General features: G+C 40.7%; 1 protein-coding gene across 1 annotated transcript; it reads left to right on the top strand.

Annotated features, from left to right (window-relative positions):
* The first annotated feature begins 4,471 nt into the window (after positions 1–4,471).
* LOC149450674 (uromodulin-like) lies at positions 4,472–19,233 on the top strand. The gene is made up of 9 exons (XM_089691612.1): positions 4,472–4,531; positions 5,417–5,518; positions 7,000–7,214; positions 10,022–10,176; positions 12,260–12,499; positions 13,578–13,734; positions 15,294–15,360; positions 15,867–15,905; positions 18,785–19,233. Exons 1-9 carry the CDS (start codon positions 4,486–4,488, stop codon positions 18,847–18,849), a joined length of 1,086 nt encoding a protein of 361 aa, XP_089547738.1. The 5' UTR covers positions 4,472–4,485; the 3' UTR covers positions 18,850–19,233.
* Positions 19,234–20,712: the final 1,479 nt, after the last annotated feature.

Here is a 20,712-nt window from a genome sequence, read left to right as displayed (position 1 = left end):
AATCCTTTCCCCCCACCCAATTCCCCCATCTTAGGACAAATCCCTCCCTTCTAGCACAACCCCTCTCAATCCCCTCTTCTAACCCAATTTCCCCCCAATCCCCCCTCCTAGCACAACCCCTCCCAAAACCCTATGGAGGATTGCTCCACTGACAGGAGAGGAAAGCAAAGCCTACACCTCCTGGCTCTCTCCTGTCATTTCTCCTTTGCAGGCTTCACTGATTCAGGCTGCTCTCCCCTTGTTCCAGCCGTGAGTGTGGGAATAGAGGAAAACACTCAGTGGCCAGGCACAGCATCAAGACTGGCCTGACAGGGGCACAACTGAAATCTGGGGGGAGGTGTAACCCATCCCAGCACTCCCCTTAGATCAGGCCATGGAGGAGAGTAAGGACTTCAGCGGCCTTGGCTGCACCCTAGGTGGCATTGTGCCCTAGGCAGCTGACTATTTTGCCCAGTGGTAGCGCCAGCCCTGCTTCCTTCTACTCTCATCCAGATCCTACTGATTACTGACCTTTTGGCTTGTTTTTGATCGACTACACTCCTGCTTTTTTCTTCCTGCTTCATTTTCTACCTGACTCCTTCTTCCTCTCTTCCTGTTGGGGCAAACCAGAGGGTCGTGACCTGGCATTAGCCCCACTGTCAGGAGCTCTGGTGAAGACTGACTAGTACTTATACCCCAGCCTGTGTTATTGCTAGGAGGATCTGCTTGTGTATTCATCCATCTGACTACTGTGTGAACCTCTCTACTGCTACATCCACTGGCCTTCAAGACTAATCCCAGACCATGACAGTCTGGGTCCCTCACTGGTGCCATTCCGAAAGTGAGAGTGTGTAACGTCTTCTCATTGCGCTGTCTTCTGGATCATGAGAGAACCCCACCACTGGAAAGACATTGTCTATGTCCATACAGTGATGTGGGCACTTGAAGAAGGACCTTCTTACCCTGCTGTAGGAAAAGTCAAAGACTCAAGACCAGGAAAGAGACCACAGATTTAGGTAAGTAAAAGGAGCTTTTAGATAGTCTATGTTCCTAAACAAGGGACAGGTGTTCCATAATTCATAGAGGCTTGAGATAAGACTGCAGGGTGCACAAAGATCTTTTTCTCCAACCTAATTGTATATTTTAAAGACCCAAAGTAGAACTATTGTATAGAGTATACCAGGTAAATTGGTAGAGAAAGGTACCACATCCGAAAATGTACAAGAATCACGTAATGTCATATGTAAAGGACTGACTAAACTGAGGGTGTTAGATAGGAAAATTGGATGGGAGCTGGAGAGACATTCAATCTCACCGTCCTTGTGTAATGATTTTACAGGTGCCACACCCCTATTTAATCAGAAAAAAGCAAAGACCCTAACAGAGGAAAAACTTATGGGGCTTTTCAAGGCATCATACCCTATGGTTTGGTATATGGTATGGTGCCTTGAAAAATCTCATTAGTTTTTCCTCTGTTAGGGTCTTTAAACTGAGGGTGCTTACAATGTAGTTCTTTCCACATTGGTGATCCAATGGAATAGGAACTCCTAGGTATTTTTTAAGTAGATAGAGGAAGAATGGACACATTAAGGGATCCAACAGGAGAAATGTTATTATACCATACCTGTATAATTGGCTATCAAAGGGGATATTTTGAAGGGTGGTCTTAGATTTTCATCATTAGCTAGAAGTTCCAGTATTTCGCTCTTTCCTTTGGTGCCTCTCTATGCTCCGGTGGGAGGTTTTATGGTCTTATCGGTGGTGTAATTGGCTGGCAAGCAATCACCATGCATACACTGCCAATACACTTCTGAGAAAGTAATTCTTGTGAAATATGTTGAGTCATCCCATTCCACTAGATCACCAGACTATGATAGGGAAATAGCTACATTGTGACACATTTGTGTATCATAGTAAATCTAATCATCTTTAGGTGGTATGTGGGATGCAGTATATGGAAGTCTAGCACCATCAGTATAGTCAGTCCTTCATATATGATCTTATGTGACTTTTAATCTATTTGTTGTACAATAAAATGGGTTTGTTTATACCTTTTGTTGGGGTTTGGTATCTCAAAAGCCTGATCTCCTGTTTTGTAAAGACTAAAAAGCAACAAATAGGAGAAGTTCCTTTCTAAGTTTATTTGCCTTTATAGTTTGTCAATAATAGATTTTTGGGCACTGAAAAAAAGTGTCCAAAATTGTGTTTTAAACAAATATTTAAAATGTTGAAAGTTTATTTTTGTAATAGAACTTGCTGACGTTTCATACCAACTATACGCATTAAATGCCTCCAGAAAAATATTTCAGCCAATAAGAATTGTTTTAGAGTTATATCGAGACAGCTCGGGGCTAAATCCTGCCTGAGTGAGGCCCATGTACTCTAACGTCACCCAACCTTCTACGTTCTTCACAAGGTAGACGTATGGCATTCCATCTGGACCAATGAGTATATAAGAAGCTGAGAGATCAGTAATTGTCCACAGATCCCCTCCAACATCCAACTGCCTCTCCTAAAGGTAGCAAAGCTCAACCGACAACGAACTTTGCGCACTTGTTGGAAGATCATCAAGCTGCTGGAAGTTTCGTGAAGACCTGGGACGTTTGAAAACCACATTTATCGGTTAGTATACAATTCCTAAGTCATTTACAACTGATAGCAGACAATAAGGATACAATTGTCATTTTCTAAAGCTGTACAATCTCCATGATGGGAGGGGATGTCATGGGAGAACGATGGAGATTGCCATTGGTGACTCTGTATTTTCAGAATGCTGGTTGGTTATCAAGATAATTCACTGATCTGCGGCTTTGTAATTGCGCTACTTTATGTGATTTCAAAGTCGCATTCAGTGTGAACCAGAGCTCACCGTATTTCTCTAATGGTTTGAATCTTAATGTTTTTTCCTAGTAAATAGAAATAATGAATATTGTAACATATAATAATGTTTTTTCTTTCTTTGTATTTATTTTGTTTTACTTTGTATTTTGCTATATTGCTCTTCAGGTTTGAATCTTATTCTTTAGTTCACGTTATAAATTCTTCTTCTTCTTCTTCTTAATAATAATAATAACTAGAAAAGCTACAATTTCTGGGGAAATTGTGTGAAGTGTTCTTGCCTCCACCTGTAGTCTACAACTGGAGTGGGCGGAGTAACTGGGTGGAGTAGCTTGAGTAACATTGTGTAGTTGGAGTGGCTGAAGTAACTGTGAAAAGGTTGGAGTGGGCAGAGTAACTTTATGGAGTGCGCAGAGTAACTTTATGGAGTGTTTGGAGTGAGTAAAGATAGTAAACATGACACTAACCAATTGATCATAGCAAGCTTGATAGAGTGAGAAATGCATTTCAACTTTTAATTATTTATATAGCACATCAAACAGTTGTAATTTAAAAATTATAAATCCTACACCAAAGAGCTTTGTATTGTGAGAATCACAAGACCCAGACCTACATTTTGATGCATAGTATGTCTCTGAAATATTAAAAATGAAGGCACAGTCACAGTTTAGAAATTGCCCTTCAAATTTGAGGTGACTAGAGTGGAGTTTCAATGAATGTCAATGGGCGGCGTGAGTTTCAAACAAATGGTTATATTGTGAAAACTATCAGGACTATGGCTTAGCCGTGGACATTTTTAGTGGCCACAGGGATAGCTGAACGTTTTGATATAAGATTTGTGTAGGGGGGCTCGCAAATGAGGGAGTGATGGCAGTTTAGAAATCATGTCCTGATTTTTCAGCTCACACTCTAGCTTTTGTCAGCTCACACTCTAGTTTTGAACATTCCACCATTCATTCCTATGGGACCAATTTCACCACAAAAATGCTGATATTTCGTGAACCATTCGGCGAAACGTTCCACAAAGTAATAGCGCACCAATCGGGAACAATCCGCACGTTTCAGTATATTACTGTCTATGGAGTGTAAAAACTGTGGGAGGAGTTTGGGGGGTAAATTTGGCTCTAATAATCAGAATATATATGTGAGATAACAGGAAGTAGTCTTGCCATGCAGGAACACTTAATAATAATAATATATACATATATATGAAATAATTTCTTATCAAATATTGTTAGATCTTATATGTTATGTAGTCAACAAAAATAATGAATATTGTAAAATATATGGATGTTTGGTGTTTGTTTTTTTATTGTATTTATTTTGTTTTATTTTGGATTTTATTGTATTACTTTACTGGTTTGAATCTTATTGTATATTTCTAGTTATAAATTTATATATATATAATTTTTTTCAGTTAAAATTTTGGTAAGTCTAGTATGTTACATAGTCAATAAAGATAATGAATATTGTAGCAGATATGGACATTATTTTTTCTGTTGTATTTATTTTGGGTTTTTCTGTATAAAACTATGTATAAAATAAAGCAAACTCTGCAGGACTTGTTTCTTTTTCTTTCTGTTTTTTCTTTTTTTTCTGATTTTTGCTGAATCACAAACAGAATTTGGTTGCTCATACTGGATGTATTTTCCAGGGTCCCTGATAACCATGAAGACAACACTGCTGCTCTCTGTATTGTGCGCTGCCATGGCGGGTGAGTGAAGTTGATGTCCTTTTCTCCTATAATAACACATCTGGAATACAGAGGCAGCGATAGTTCCCAGAAATTAGATGGCACAATTGGGGAAGGGCAGATGGACAGAGAAAGAATGAGGGAGATCAATTCTCTGATTTAAATTTATCTAAACTAAATCTAAATAATAATGTAATATATTGCAGCTTGCTGGTTCTTAGTGGTGGCTGCATTAGTTTTCTTTTTTTAGACTTTTTTGTGAATGTTTTCATCTGGTGATCCTGCCAGCCTCCATGTAACATCTCCCACTCTCCATATTGTATCTATGAACAAGCACTGCCATAGGACTACAAAATCCTTCCCCCTTTCCTCATCTGTGTAAGATAGGAGGAAGGGGCAATAAACTGACCTGACAGGACTGATAACCCTGTATGAGATAAGACTGCAGAGTCCACAGGAGAGCATTGGATTTCTGGCAGGATCAACAGATAACAAAACAAATTAGGAATGAATGGCAGCCCCGCATATCTGCTGAATATCAGCGTGGTTTGCCTGAGGGTGCAGGAATGCGTGTGATTTACACAAATTCCGGCACCTACATATATGTGAACCTCGCCTTATTCAGGAACACGGGTGACTACAACGCAGGGAAGAGGGTTGTGGAGCACTTTGTTTATGAATTGTAACACTTTTGGTAGACGTTTGTATATTGGAACACTCGGATACAAGTTGCAGCGGTTGGACAATTATTGGATTGCTGTGGAGAACTTTGAAACAAACTAGACATTATCGCTGATTTATTTGAACTGTTGTGATCCTTGTGTCACATAGTAGCTTGATATGAGACCTGTTTAGACTTCCACACAGGAACACAGGGCGCACTTTAATGTTTTTCTGTCTCTCCAGTGGCTGCGTCTCAATCCTGTGACACTATTACCTGTGCTGCTGATGAGTATTGTGAAAATAATATTGCCTGCGTGTGCAATACAACTCTCTATACAGACTCAGGTATGGTATGATATAATATGGTCAGAATGGGAGCCTTTTAAAATCAAATATTGAATTTATGAAATAAAATGTATTTCTATGAATAAACCATATGAGGTGCATGTAGCACACATTAAATAGTGGGAAGGTGCAATGGTCACTTTACACCAGGATTCTAAATGAACCGCAATGGAGTGCCCTGGTGTGAATGAGCCCCCCGACTTCCTGAACATGAATGGTGGATAGTACAGGAATAATCTGACTGTCTGCAGATAAACATACAAACTGGGATTGCTGTGTGTAATATGGAGTCAGGAGACCATAGCAAGACCCAACTGAAGTCAGCTTATCGTGTCCCCAAAGAAACAATCACTGTTTGCACCCAGATTTGTGGCTTAGGGAGGTCTGTATCGGGGAAATCACGAAAAGAGTCTTCAGCTTCTGAAGGACTCCGGTGTGCCAGACTATACCAGACATTGCATGGGGTTCCTTGAGCAAAGTCTGCCTCTGATAAGTCTGCTCTTTTTTCTCCACTCCCGATGAATGACAGATCTGATGGGGGACAGATGATATATACAAAAGGTGGGGTCTCCCTGGAGATATCAATGATCATCTATGGACATGACCAACACTGGGATCCAAATGCCTGAAAAGCCAAGCTACTTGACTTGTTCAGACGGAATCCTAAGCTCTACTGACCACCAATGTATGGGGGCTCTACACTGACCACCAATGTAAGGGGACACTACACTGACTAACACTGACCACCAATGTAAGGGGCACTACGTTGACCACCAATGTAAGAGGGGCTCTACGCTAACCACCAATGTAAGGAAGCATTACACTGACCACCAATGTAAGGGGACACTACACTGACCACCAATGTAAGGAGGCACTACACTGACCACCAATGTAAGGAGACATTACACTGACCACCAATGTAACAATCGATACCCAACCATTAACAGTAGCTCTCCCCAGCAAAAATGGACAGACACTCAAAATAGATGTCTTCCAGCAACAATAGATCCCAAGCAGCCAGAAACAATAGACCCATCTTAACAGTAGATCCTGTCCAGCAACAATTTACCCTCCCACAATAATAGATCCCCCACCAACAACAATAGACCACCCAGCAGCCAGCATTAATAGACCCACCAGCACACCCCAGCACCCCTTGCCATTACATAAATTCAGTGCTGGAGGTGCCGGAATGGCGTTCCCCCATGTTCCCACTGAAAAAAAGCCCTGGTTGGCACTACACTGACCACCAATGTATGGAAAGGGGGTGCATTGACTATGAACAGTCTGTACTGTATGTAAACTGGAAGTTTAATTTGTCTTTAACTCTGACTCTGGCTGCTTTCTCCCCAGTCCCTGGTCACTCCTGCCACCCCAAAGTGGGTATATATAGAAACCCCCTATAGTGTATAATGTACATCAAGTATGTCACCGTCACCTTCTCATCTCAGAAATGCTGAATGAATTTACTCTTTTTACAGGAAGCAAACCATCTCCAAATTTGACTTGTGATGGAGGATCTTTCAATATACAAGTGTCAAAATGTTGGTTGGAAGCAAATGGTTATAATACGTCTGATATAAGGCTGAACGACACCAACTCCAAGTGTTGGGCAGTAAGGGAGATTGTGGGTGGAATATCGCAGATGACCATTCATCGTCCATTGACAAAATATGTCTGTGACACTGATACTGTGGTAAGTTCTCCTGACTCGGTCTGACTGTTTACTATACAAGAGAAGTAAAAACAGATCCATTAAAGTATGTATGGACAAAAATATTCTGTTTTAGGATTTTAATGTAATAGAGAAAACTTAGAACCCTTGTTATGTTATTTTTGTTTTCAGAAGAATGTTTCACCTTCTATATATTTTTGCTACTTAGTCTTGTAAGAAAAGAAATGACAAAACAAACACTTTTGTTATATGCCCCAGGCTCAACAGAACACATTATGATTGCACTAATGCCTAAGAATTTTTTTGTTACCCCCATGCCCTGTTGAATTTACAACCCCCCCCACATCCTCATATACATACCTGGTGTCCCTGGTCATTTCCACCGGGTCCTCCAAGTCTGCACCCTTCCTCGAACCTCCTGTTTGTAGAGGAGATAGTGAGGGAAGGGGTGTGTTTGGCTCCTGCATCTGCATGGGAGGAGGGAGCAGGGGCGTGGCTTGCTGGGCGCTGTGTGTTTGAAAAGACGCACACAGCCCCAGCTGGGGGCCCACATGCATGGATGTCTCTTTAGCAGCAGGCTAGTTAAAAGAGACATGCAAAAGGATGAGCTGAATTCCAGGCAGATATAAAAGACACAAATAACACAGCTCTGTATTTATTTACATCATTAAATTTATTTTTTTTAATACAGTCAGTATAAGTACCTCTGCGTGATCTGGTTTCAGCCTCATGCAATCCCTGTTCAACTGGGAGAAAGAGAAGCAGCACATGTAGATAGTTAGTTCATGTGCTGACAAAGATTATGTTGATAGGAGGAGAGAGCAGAGTGACAGAGAGATGAGCTCATCAGTCCTCTGCTTCTCTTATTACTGAACAGTCACAGGCTGGGGGTGTGGGGTCCAAGGGGGACCTGGGCTCAGAGAAAGTGGGTTGATACTGGCTGTCAGAGTGAGCACATAAATTGGCAAAAAAAAAAAAATCCACAGGAGGAATCTCTGAACTGAAGTTGAATTTTGCACGTATTTTGTTATTTTATCTTTGGGATATTTATTTATTATTTTGTACAATGGAGTTTATTGATAGTATCAAGTCATCAGATGAATCCAAGGATAGAAATAACAGTGAAGAGGAATAAACATGCAGTTCCTCTAGGTAACATAAAGCATAATAAATGCACTGAGTTATAGAAGCAAACAAGAAATGTGATTACAATGTGTAATGAAATGATAAGATACATAACAAAGTGCAGTATTGATTAGCATATGAAGATCTCAGATTCATCAGTAGAAAAGGAGAAAATGGGGGCGACCATTGGGTGGTAGAAGGTCACACCCCGGAAAATGTCATAGAGCCACGTCCCAAGCGTTTTCCACACAGCTTTGATATTCCCCACCCTCTGAAAGAGGTAAACTGTATCCACCATCTCCATTCATCTCCCGGATGGGAGAGCTGCCGATGCAGGGGAACGTCTCTAAACGTCCCCCTGCATCCAGTGCCTGTGCGCACTCCCTGGGAACGTGTGACACCGCATTCAGTGCCTGCTTTGTCCTCCGGACACAGCGGAACACCGATCGCTGTATGGACCCTCTGTGTGAGGTCCAGATTCATGTGATCACCGATTGGCCAATCAGTGATCATATGAATAGTAGTAAACAAAATGCCACTTCCTGACATCTTTGCTTACTACTATGATCACAGAGGTCACATGGTACAGGCAATGTGACAAGCTGTGACCAATCACAGCTCACACATTATTTCTCAATGGCTGCAGGAATGCAGCCAGAGAGGAGAAATTATTGCATTTACAGCCTTTATGGGTGTAAATGCAATCAATGTAAAAAAAGAAAAAAAAATCTTCATCACTCCCCACAAGTAGTACAGTGTCACTATGGTGACATTGCACTTCTAGGGTGACAGTATGTAACCCCCCACCCCATAAATAATAATATAAAAGAAATAAAATAAAAATGTAAAAAATTGAAAATTTTGTAAATTTGAAAAATTTAAATTTTTGGTTATAAACTAATTTGTTTTTTTTTGGTTTGCTAAAAAGATAGCTGAATACATTTTTGGCCTAGATTTATGAAGAAAGATTATTTATTTGCAAAATTTTATAAGAAAAACACTTTTTCCAAATTTTTGGTCTCTTTAATTTATATAGCAAACAAAATAAAAATCCCAGCGGTGAATAAATACCACCAAAATAAAGTTTTATCTGTCTCAAAAAAAGCCTATGGGTACAGTGTTGCATGACCGCGCAATTGTCAACCAAAGCACTGAAAGCTGAAAATTGTCCTGGACAGGAAGGGGGTGACAGTGTCAGGACTTGAAGGGGTTAATAAAGCAACATTGTTTTTGTTCTTTGTGTACGGAGTTTATGTTCCTAAAAGGTCCATTAGGTTCTCATGAATCCGTAAGTAAACATGAAGACAGCATACAAAGCATTATGCGGAACCCCATGAGAGAAGTGAGGATATGCCAATCCTTTGGGCCCAAAATGGGTCCAGCAATTATACAAAATGCTTCAGGTTCCAAAAAAAAAAAAAAATTCAGCTGAAGTACAGAATGAAAAAGAAGAGTGGATGAGAAGAAAGAAAAAGTTAAAGAAAACATAAAGGTTCCCGGGGATCACGGTAGAAGGCGGGGTATTTATTTTTATCTGGTTGTTTTTGGCCGGAGTTCTGCTTTAACAAAACTGGAGACTTGCTTTTTGACTTGTCAGGGAATACACTGACATTAATAGTAACTGTCTGTAAATGTGCAGATCACTGTATGGCGGGGAGTTTTCTGACCTCGTCTAATGACTTATGTGCTTCCTCTCTCTACAGGTAAACAAAACCCATATCACATACACAAATCAGCTGAATATTTTTTCCAATACGGGTCCGATCATAACACAAAATGACGCTGTCATGAATGTCTCCTGCTCTTACCCGCTGTATATGAATATCACGCTTAATGTGACCCTGCACCCAATACTCGGGTAATTATTATTACAGATTGTTGGTCTTTCAGAAATCTATGTTGGCCATCTCTTATGACATTGGATTCCATCATATACTCTTGTATGAGGTGCTTATAGTGGAGTTCCAGCTGAAAAAAAAAATACAGACACTTACCTGTCCCTCAGTCCAGCGGTGTCCTTACCATGGCTGGTTTCACCGGTTGTCTTCTCTCCCTGCCGCCGGCATCTTCAGCGGAGTTCCAGCTGAAAAAAAAAAAAAAGTCAGCAGCTACAAAAACTTTAGCAGCTGACTTTTAAAATACAAACACTTACCTGTCCCTCGGTCCAGCGATGTCCTCACCACGGTTGGTTTCACCAACCGTCTTCTGCGCCGATCCCCAGAGAGCCAATTGGATATTCCGTGGATCAACTTTCCCGATAAATGTTAGTCCATACTCGTCTGTACGAATGAAGGGCGCACTCTCTTCATGCATTATCGTGGTGAAACACGAGTTTATTAAAATGCATAAATGTACATACTCACAAACCAAAAGAGATAAAAACAGAGACAAAGAGTCAGTGGTGACGGTCCCAAATGATGGGAGACCCTTGATGAGGTAGGCTGACGCATTTCGGGAGATGTACTCCCTTCTTCAGAGCTCTCCTTTGGTTTGTGACTATGCACTTTTATGCATTTTAATAAACTCGTGTTTCACCACGGTAATGCACGAAGAGAGTGCGCCATGTTTTTGCTTCTCTTCACCAGTTACAAGGTTTCCCGATCTTCCAAGGGCTGCACCTCAGTGAATGACAGTCACAGTACCCCTAGTCAGCATGAAGATATAACTGCTGGTTTGGTTTTTTGGATACTCATCTATATGCTGCCATAATTGGTGTTTTTCTGTAGTTGCCCCACTTTGGCTCTAATGCAGGCCAGAAACGGGTCAAAACCGGGCCTTTTTTTATGAAAAAACCCCCCCATAAAATCGGCTGTTCGATCGGCCGACGTTACCACCAATGGTAAAAAAAAATCGGCTGATTTTAGTCCCGTCTACGGCCGGCATTTAACCCCATAATTACTTCTGTCCCTTGCAGAGAGCTCCGCTATTATATTTTACATGAAAAAGTCTTGTGGTTGCAACAATGTATCCATTTGTATCCTTTTCGGATACACATTGTTTTATTTGGATACTAATAGATACATTGTTGCAAGACTTTTCATATAAAATATAATAGCGGACTGGAATTCTTCTTCTTTTTCTTCTTCTTGCAGGTCACGGCTCATGCGCAGACTTTTTATCGGTAAAACGATCGGCCGATTTGCCCATCATTGGCGGGAAAATCGTCCGATCGTCAAAATCTGTCACAAATTTACCAACTTGACCAATAAAAAAATGTGCCAAAACCCCGAAAAACGGCCGACCAATTAACCCACTAACGGTGCGAAAATCGGCCAATTTTTTTTTCGGACAAAAAATCAGTCGATTTTTGACCCGTCTATAGCCTGCATTAGACTTATTACTGAGCAATCACATGACTACTTACTGCCCAGTTCTCAGTCTTCTCCAAGTGGAGAGAAGTGACTGTCAGTCATGTCCTCTCCGCTCTGCTCCTCCAGCACTCACAGAAGCATTGGTCAGGGGAGGGGGTGGGTGCAGCTGGCTCCAGATCTCAGTCGCATGCTGAGAGGCAGATCCAGCTGTCAGTCTGACAGTCAAATGGATCCTGACAATTTTGTCGGGATCCTTCCACAGCCTGTAGAGGCTGTGCCATGTCAGATGATAGCGGGCAATCTGGGTCACAGAAGAGTAAGTAAGTGCACTCCTGTGCCCCACAAGAGATGTACGGACGAAAACCATTTTTGGAATATTTCTCTTTCAAAGTATTTTTATTTTGTTTGCTTTATAAACATTCATTTTAACACCATTGTGGTGCTTTTTAAATTGTATATCAGATTAATGGCTTCCATCAGAATACACAGAGCTAAAGGAAATAGCTAATAGGTTTGTTCTTTATCCTCATTGCAAATAATGTCAGTTCTCTGTGTGATAACATAGACGCATGGCCACATACCTACAAGGGTTTCTTGGTAGGTGACCTTTGTCTTGTGTCTATTTTCCAGGAGCGCAGTAATAAACGGTCCTACAAATGGTACAAGTTATACAGCCGTAATGGCAGCCTTTACAGATAACACATATTCGGTCGGGCTCTTGGAAGAAGACACCGTGACTGTGGAAGATACTATTTACCTTTCTGTGAGAGTACCAGATCTGGATGCCAACACCTTCAGTCTCTCAGTGGTGAATATTTATGCCTCTCCTACCAACTCAAGCTCCCCCAAGTACTATCTTCTTCAGGACGGGTAAGTACACAGTATGCCGGTTAGCAATTCTATGTGGTCTTTGACTACAGAAATAATTCATTAAATGCCCAGAAAAAGATATCATATTAGGAGGTAGGTTGCTGTAGTGTTGCCAAGAAGTTCTGAACTAATCTGGTCAAACAACTTATTAAAGTGACATAATTAACATTTATTAACATTTATTTTTGCTTGATACAGGGGGGTTTATTTACTAAAGCTGGAGAGTCCAAAATCAGACTCACTTCTGCATAGAAACCAATCAGCTTCCAGGTTTCATTGCAAAGCTTCATTGAACAAGCTGAGGTTAGAAGCTGATTGGTTTCTATGCAGAAGGGAGTCTGATTTTGGACTCTCCAGCTTTAGTAAATAAACCCCAGTATGTTTTCCATTGAAGGGCTCATTCACACCACAATCGATGGGTTCCTTTGCTCAAGGCAGGCCCAATGCATTGACAATCCGTTGTTTATTACAAGTCCAGGTCACAGCAATGTGTTGGTGCGCATTGGAGGAAAATGGAGCATGCTGCAATTAAGCAGAGTGCAATACATGCAAATTGATGTATTTCATTCATCTCAATGGAGAATACATCAGGGAGAAAATCATGTAGGTGTGAATAGGTCTGAGGTGTGAAGAAATACTGGTCACAGAGCATGTAATCATTTCTTGTGTACGGCACAATGACTCCACCAATTAAAATGTGAATTGGGGACTTTAATTCTGAATAACAGGAACAATATAATGAACACATGCCTAGAACTGTTCAGTTATAAAATACATATAAAATAGGGAAGACATGCCATGTATTGTCCATCTATAATATATATATATATATATCTGTAAATCTATATCGATAGATAGATAGATAGATAGATAGATAGATAGATAGATAGATAATAGATAGATAGATAATAGATAGATAGATAGATAGATAGATAGATAGATAGATAGGTAAATAGATACAGTATTTATATATTGAACATACCCCATACATTGATCAGCTCTATTAGTATGTACCAGTATTGTGTTCTAATCTATAGATTACAGTAACTGAAAGCTGATGAAAGGTTTCTGTATCCAGGTGCCCATCTAGCCAAATATCTGCTGACCAGCTAACAGTGGATAACAATGGAGTCGGCATTGAAGCTCTGTTTGCAATGAAAGTCTTCAAGATCACCAGTTCTAACACCGTCTATCTCTTTGCTGATCTTAGACTCTGCACTAATGATTGCACCGTGGTAAGACTCAACGTACACATAGAGGATGTTCTGTGATTTCTGTACCTGAAGGAGCAGTCAGGGCTTCATTAGCCATACCCACATATTAGGAACCGGGGGTTTTCTTCAATGGGAATGCAGTTCTGGCACCTTCAGCACAGAATGTTTGTAAGGGCAAGGAGTGGTGGGAAGTAGAGGTCTTTTGTTGCTAAGGAGGTCAGTTGTTGCTGGGGGCAATATTGTTACGGGTTGGGGGGTCTATTGCTGTTGGGAAGGATCTATTGTTGTTGGGGGGTATTTACTTGTGGGGGGTCTATTGTTGTTGGTTGCTGACAGGTATACTGTTGCTAAAGGGTGTCTATTGTTGCTATGGTGGATCTATTGTTGATGGCTTTATTGTTGTAAAGGGAACTATTGTTGCTGGTTTGGATTTATTGTTGCTGGGATGATATTTTATTTGGGGGGGGGGGCTATTGTTGATGGCTGCAGGGGATCTATTTTACTGCTTTTTGTTATCATTAACATATTCCAAACAAATTTAGCAATACAAAATTATACTTTGTTCTGTGTCTTTTAAAAGGGGCGGTACTGGAAGGTCGGTATGGGGTGGAACTAAGGGACAGTACTTGGAGGTGGGTGGAGGGTGGACACACGGAGTGGCTTGGAAGGAGGGAGTTCTTGCACCTATTCTCTGGGAAAAAACTCCTGAAAGGAACAGTTTAGACAGGTACCAAGAATCCTACTAGCATGTTGGAGGAAATCCACACAAACATAACATGCAAACTCCATGCAGTTAGTGTTCTGGCTGGGAGTTTAAGATCCCCAGTGCTGCAAGGCAAAGAGTACTAATCATCAAGCTACTGCGCTGCCCAAATGTCCACATTTGGCTTTCTGATCGTTGCACAGCCTTATTAAGATGAATAGAGGTGTTTATGGACCAAAAATATATGAACACCAAGCATAAAGATACCAGTTTTCCTCCTGAATACCAGATCTGCTGCTGCTAACCAAGCGGGTAGAACATTGCTGTGTGTAAAGAGTATAGTAGCTGAAATAATGGCCAACTCCACACAAAAGTGGCAAATTAAGTTATATGCTGGCTTCTGATACTGAGATATCACCACCAGAATTCACAGTTCTGCCCATCTGCTGCAGCCATAACATGGGATGAGCTAGAGTTTGGCTCAAACCCAAGTCCATCCCTAACAAAGTTGATTGATGGCTTCATGCTTATCCCCAACAAAGACAATGGATGGTTTCATGCTCATTCCTAACAAAGACAATGGATGGTTTCATGCTCATTCCTAACAAAGACAATGGATGGTGTCATGCTGCCCCGATACAATGTATAATAAATAGGTGATTCCTATTACAGGGAAGTCTCACCATTGGAGTGATGGAAGAACCTGGTGCGCCCGCATCCTCCACTGTTTCCATTGTGGGGATAACACAGATAAAGGAACATGAAGGGGACGTTGTGACTTTAGCATAGCTGTGGTGTTTCTTTGATACAGTTTGCAGTTCCTTTATCGATTTCACTTGTCTGGAATTTCTGTTGAATTACTTTTATTTCCTTACAGACCTGCGGCTCCAGATCAGGTGTTTCCAAGAACATTGCAGGAAGAACCGGTATCTATCTGAATGCAGGTAAGTCATCTCAGGTTCAGTTTTGTTACAGTAATTTTCCGTGTTCCTTCAGTCACATATATTAAAGACAAACATATTTTTTGGGGTAATGTGGGAAAAGGGTTAAAGCTTTTGTCAAGTATTATCTGCTGTCTTTGTTCCCTTTGTGGGAATACCTCTCACTTCCCATTCTGTCTGACTCCTGTCACCTGACCAGGAAGAATGGAGAAATGTCCCAGAGGGGACAAATCAATAAAACTTGCAGAGATTCTAACCCTTCACTGTCATAATAAAAAAAAATTTTTCTTGCTGAGTGTGTCCCGTATATTTAAAAGATAAAAAAGTGAACAAATTGCCCATTGTTTGGGTTTATTGTCGGGGCTTACAAATGCTTCAACGTCTACGGTGAACACAACCCAATTATTTCAGCCTCCAGTGAATGTGAATGTCATACGATATATCCAGAAGAATGAGTCTCAGCCCTGTTGAGATCTCCAATTAACAGAAATGTTTTTCTTTATTTCCAGCTGATAAGTCTTACGATATAGATGTCAGTTCTGCTAGCGGTAAGTAAACTCTTACATTGAGAATTCTCATTGTTTAAACATGTTCAACCCATTTACAGCAACAACACCCCTATACACTGGGGAAGGGCAGGTCGACCTCAACATCTATCCCCTGCATATATGCCCCACCCCCAGAGCTGTAACCGAGCTGTCACCAATATCCCACAGTCAACTACCGATAATCAGCAGTTGGTAGGATTGGCTCTGGATGATGTCAGCACTGAATCATCTAAACTAAACATCTAAGCTCATCAACTAAAGCTGAATTCCAGGAAATAATCTACATTTTCAGATGATTAACAGATAGGGGAGCCATAGTACCTGCCAACGGATTTGTAATTCTGTCTATGCATTCCTGAGATTTACACAACTCTGCCATGCAGCACAGCCATGAAGATGACGCCATTTTTACTGTTACACTTAGGAATACAATGGTGTCCTCTCCTCACCCCCAGTTGGGCAGTAGCACACTGATTAGGTCATCTACCCCTCCTCCTATCTGCATGCTCCTTGTAAATACTTCTGTGTGCAGCACATGATTAGTATTCTATCCTTTGTGCTGTTTCTTCCTCTCACTTTTATTTATTATTTTATTGCAGGTACTTATATAGCACCACCAATTTACACATATATTATACATTCATATCAGCCCCGCCCTCAAGGAGCTTACAATCGAAGGTCCCTAACTCTCATACCCACATACATACAAATACTAGGGCCGATTTAGCTCCCATTGTGTAGGTAGTATCGTGGTTGGGATTTGAACCAATGAACCCAGTGCTGCTAGGTTGAAGTTCTAACCACTTAGCCACTGTGCTGCTCTCACATTTAATCTCTACTGTACAGGGACGGCAAAAGGCCGATACCAGGTAACATCTAGGTACTTACACTGCTTGCATTAAAAAAATGCTCAGCAAAAATATTGTCTCCTTTTCAGCCTTTGCAGATTCCTTTTACTGGCCACAAAAAGAATTAACTCCTCCATAGAGATATGTCAAATTTCCCATTTCCCCCATCTCACCTGTCTAATTCCAACACTGACTGAGAGCTTTGACCTATCCATATAATTCTATGCATACAGTTAGTATTTATCTAAAAATGTATTGATGTTATTTTTTTTATAAAACTATAAAGTTAAAAGGTTGTTAGCAATGATTGAGACTTTCAATTAGAAAGAGACAGTCTGAAGGCAAACAGCTTCTGTTGTGCTGTCTTTGGAAAACACATAATGCTCCATGACACAAATATTGTATTAACATTTTTTTTTGTGGTATTTAATGCTGTCCCCCACTAGACAGATTTCCCTTCACCTGTATTAAAATGTTACTGTTTTTGGTGGTATTTATTGTTTCCCCCCCACTAGACAGATTTCCCATCACTTCCTGTGTGGTCAACAGAACTACAGTGGAGGGGATCTCTGTATTAATGAGTACATCCAGCCATTTTTTTCTCAGCTTTAGAAATAGTTGGAAAGGATAAGGCTCCATTTTGGGCTTTTATTACCATCTTGGGATATGTTAGAGAAATTTCCCTTTGCTTACTGTCCCAGTGGCAACGGTTTTACCAAACCAGAAGTGAGAGCAAATCTCCAACAACAACACAGACAGAAATAATTTTTTTTATTAAGTAGAGTATAGAAAGGTCAAAGTACCTGCCAGCTTTTTTATTGCTGTTTGGGTCCTTGTAGCAGATTTTCCCTCAATTCCTTTTTTTTAAAACCATTGTCACTTTGACGGTAAATGAGGGTAAATTTCTCTATATCAGTTAGACTGACAAGAGTTCGAATTCTATCTCTATTGTATCAAGATTTATAAAAATTTTGGTTGTACATACACTTTAAATTCCCATAGTCACAATCTGGTATAAAAGTTGGCTTTCTTCAGACTGCAACTACAATGAAAACTTAGGATTGAACAGAAGATCTTCCATAGGAAGGTGAAGCCCTTCCCAATCCATTCCTAATATCTCTTGTGTGATGTTATTGGAAGATGAAGCCCTTCCCGCTCCATTCCTAATATCTCTTGTGTGATGTTATTGGAAGATGACAACCCTTCCCTCTCCATTCCTATTATCTCTTATGTGATGTTATTGGAGGATGAAGCCCTTCCCTCTCCATTCCTAATATCTCTTATGTGATGTTATTGGAAGGTGAATGTCACGGTGTAAGGTCAGGTTCAGAGACCAGTTGCTATAGCAGTAAAAGGCTTACCTGGAACCAGCAGGATAGGTACACCAGCGGATCCCCCTGGGAATGACGCAGGCTCACCTGAGGTGCGGGGTCTAAGTATTAACCGGTATTCACCAGAGCTCCTAATGGTGGAGATGGATTGGGCTGCGTGTTAATACCAGGTCGCAGATCTCAGGATCACCCCACCAGGGAATGAGCAGACTGGGAACCAATAGCGGATCAACAGGTTAGGGATCAGACGAAAGCAGAGTCGGTCACAAGCCAAGGGTCGGTCACAAATGGTAGCAGATCAATCGTGGTCAGGAACAAGCCAAAGGTCAGTAGCGGAGGTGTAGACAGCAGCAGGAACAGTAGCAGGAATATTGGCTGGAAAGGCACAATAATCTGGCAAGGAGGAAGTCCAAGGACATGGCTTATATAGGAAGTTCATGGGAGGAGCAAGGAGTTCAAGGTTCAAGAGCAAACAAGGCACAAGGCAGGATTATCCAATAGATGAGGCAAAGTGTTGTCCAGCATCCCAGGTAGCTCAGTGAGTAGAGTTACTGCCTGACACAGTAGAAGTCCCAGGTTCAAGTCCAGGCCCTGACAGTGAAGCCCTTCCCGATCCATTCCTAATATCTCTTATGTGATGTTATTGGAAGATGACAACTCTTCCCGCTCCATTCCTAATATCTTCTCTGTGTTGTTCCAGGATTCTCCATGCCTTGGACTTTGTCTGCTCTGATCTCCTCCTGGATCCTGATGAAGCTGATGTAAAGTCTTCGAGCACCAACCATCCCGGGCACCATGAGGCTTTGTCGTAACGTCAACCCCAATGCTCTCGGCAGAGAGAAGTTATGAAGGAATCTTGTATCTATTTCATTTTCTGTGTATGCTATTGGCTGCATCATATATAACGCTACCTAGGATAACCTCGCCGCTATGCCCCCTGATTATTACTCATTTTGTACAGTGCCGATATTCTGCTCTTTTGGCTTAGAGGTGCCGGCTTTATATCTGAGCTATTTATTGTGTTGTATTTATTGTACGGCAAGAATGGTTAATGGAGTGGACAATATATTAGATATTTTGTATCCCTGGTGAGCACAACCTGTACTTTTTACTGTTCTTTTACATATAATAAACTGCAAAGTAATGTAATTCAAGGTGTTTCTTTGCATTTATATTCAGTCATTGCAGGTGCTATGGTTAGGGAAAGGTGCCTCCTAAGGCATAGCTAACCCCAAAACCCAAAATGTAATATATTGCAGCTCACTGGCCCTTAGATTAGTGGTTGCATTTTTCTTTTTTTACAGGCATTTTCCCCCTTTTTATAATTTAAACTTTTATTTGATTTTCCAGTACAAAAAGAACAACACCTTTGCAAAAATTTTTTCACATATACATATTTCCATTTACTACAATATTACCCCCACCCACCCTTCCACCCTCCCCCCAACCTATTTAACCCGTCCACATCCTCTTTCCTGAACTATATCTTCTCTCATATATATCTATCTATCTCTGATACTGCTCTCTCTCAGATTCTCAATTAAGGCTCTCTCCTGACTTCTAATTTTCCCCCTCAATTCCGACCAGTTCCATATATTTTTCAGAGGTTTTACATTTCAACCTGCACCACATTTTCCTGAATTTTTTCCATTTTATGCTTCTCCATGTGACATAGATATTTTCAACTCTATTTATCCATTCGTTAATTCTTGGTGCTTCAGCAACCTGCCAGAACTTGGCAATCAAACCCTTAGATGCCCTAATTAAGTGATAAAGTCCCCTATTTTTATATAATTTCGCTGATTGCTCAAATTTATAAAATAAACACCTCCAGGGATCACTCTGTACAGTTATCTCACATATTTCCTGAATGTATTGGATTATTTCCCTCCAGTAATCCTGTATTTTTGGGCAACCCCACCATAGATGTGCCATTGTACCCCTCTCTCCGCATCCTCTCCAGCACAGAGGTGAAGTATCTACTTGTTACCTGTAAGCTACGTTTGGTGTAATATACCATCTAGTTAAACATTTATAGTTCATCTCCACTGTGCTCATATTTGTCACCTCATTTGTTAATTTGAAAACTTTATTCCATTGCTGTGCATTCAATTATGTTCCAAGCTCCTTTTTCCATTTTTCCAAGAACCCCAGAGGATCAGTTCCTTCCATAGCCATAAGGATCTTATAAATCCTAGAAGTGACACATTTTGGGGTTATTTTTTCATTTAACAATTTATCAAATGCATACATGTCCAAAACTTATATGGTATCCATACAATCTTCTTTAACTGTGCCTTAATTAAAATCCCTTCCATCTTTACCCATCCTTCCCCTTGTGAATTAAATGTCCAATCTACTATTCATGACAAAATCATTGCTAGATAGTAATTCCTTACGTTGGGTAAGCCCAAAACCCCATTCCCTTTTACTCTACTCAGGACCTCGTAACTGATTCTTGGTTTCTTATTTGCCCATATAAACTTAGTAATCATCTTATTATCCTGAAAAAAGACCCTGAAAGGTGAACCGGGAGCATGTGGAACTTATACAGAATTTTTGGCATTATCACCATCTTTACCAAATTTATACATCCGAACCAAGAGGCTCCTCCCTTTGAAAGTCTCC

Source organism: Staurois parvus, unplaced genomic scaffold (genome assembly GCF_062004578.1).
Source record: "Staurois parvus isolate SC_StPar_1 unplaced genomic scaffold, SC_StPar_1.0 ptg000565l, whole genome shotgun sequence".
Lineage (NCBI taxonomy): Eukaryota > Metazoa > Chordata > Amphibia > Anura > Ranidae > Staurois > Staurois parvus.
Note: the sequence above shows the minus strand (reverse complement) of the source record. Positions and strands in the feature narration are given on the sequence as shown.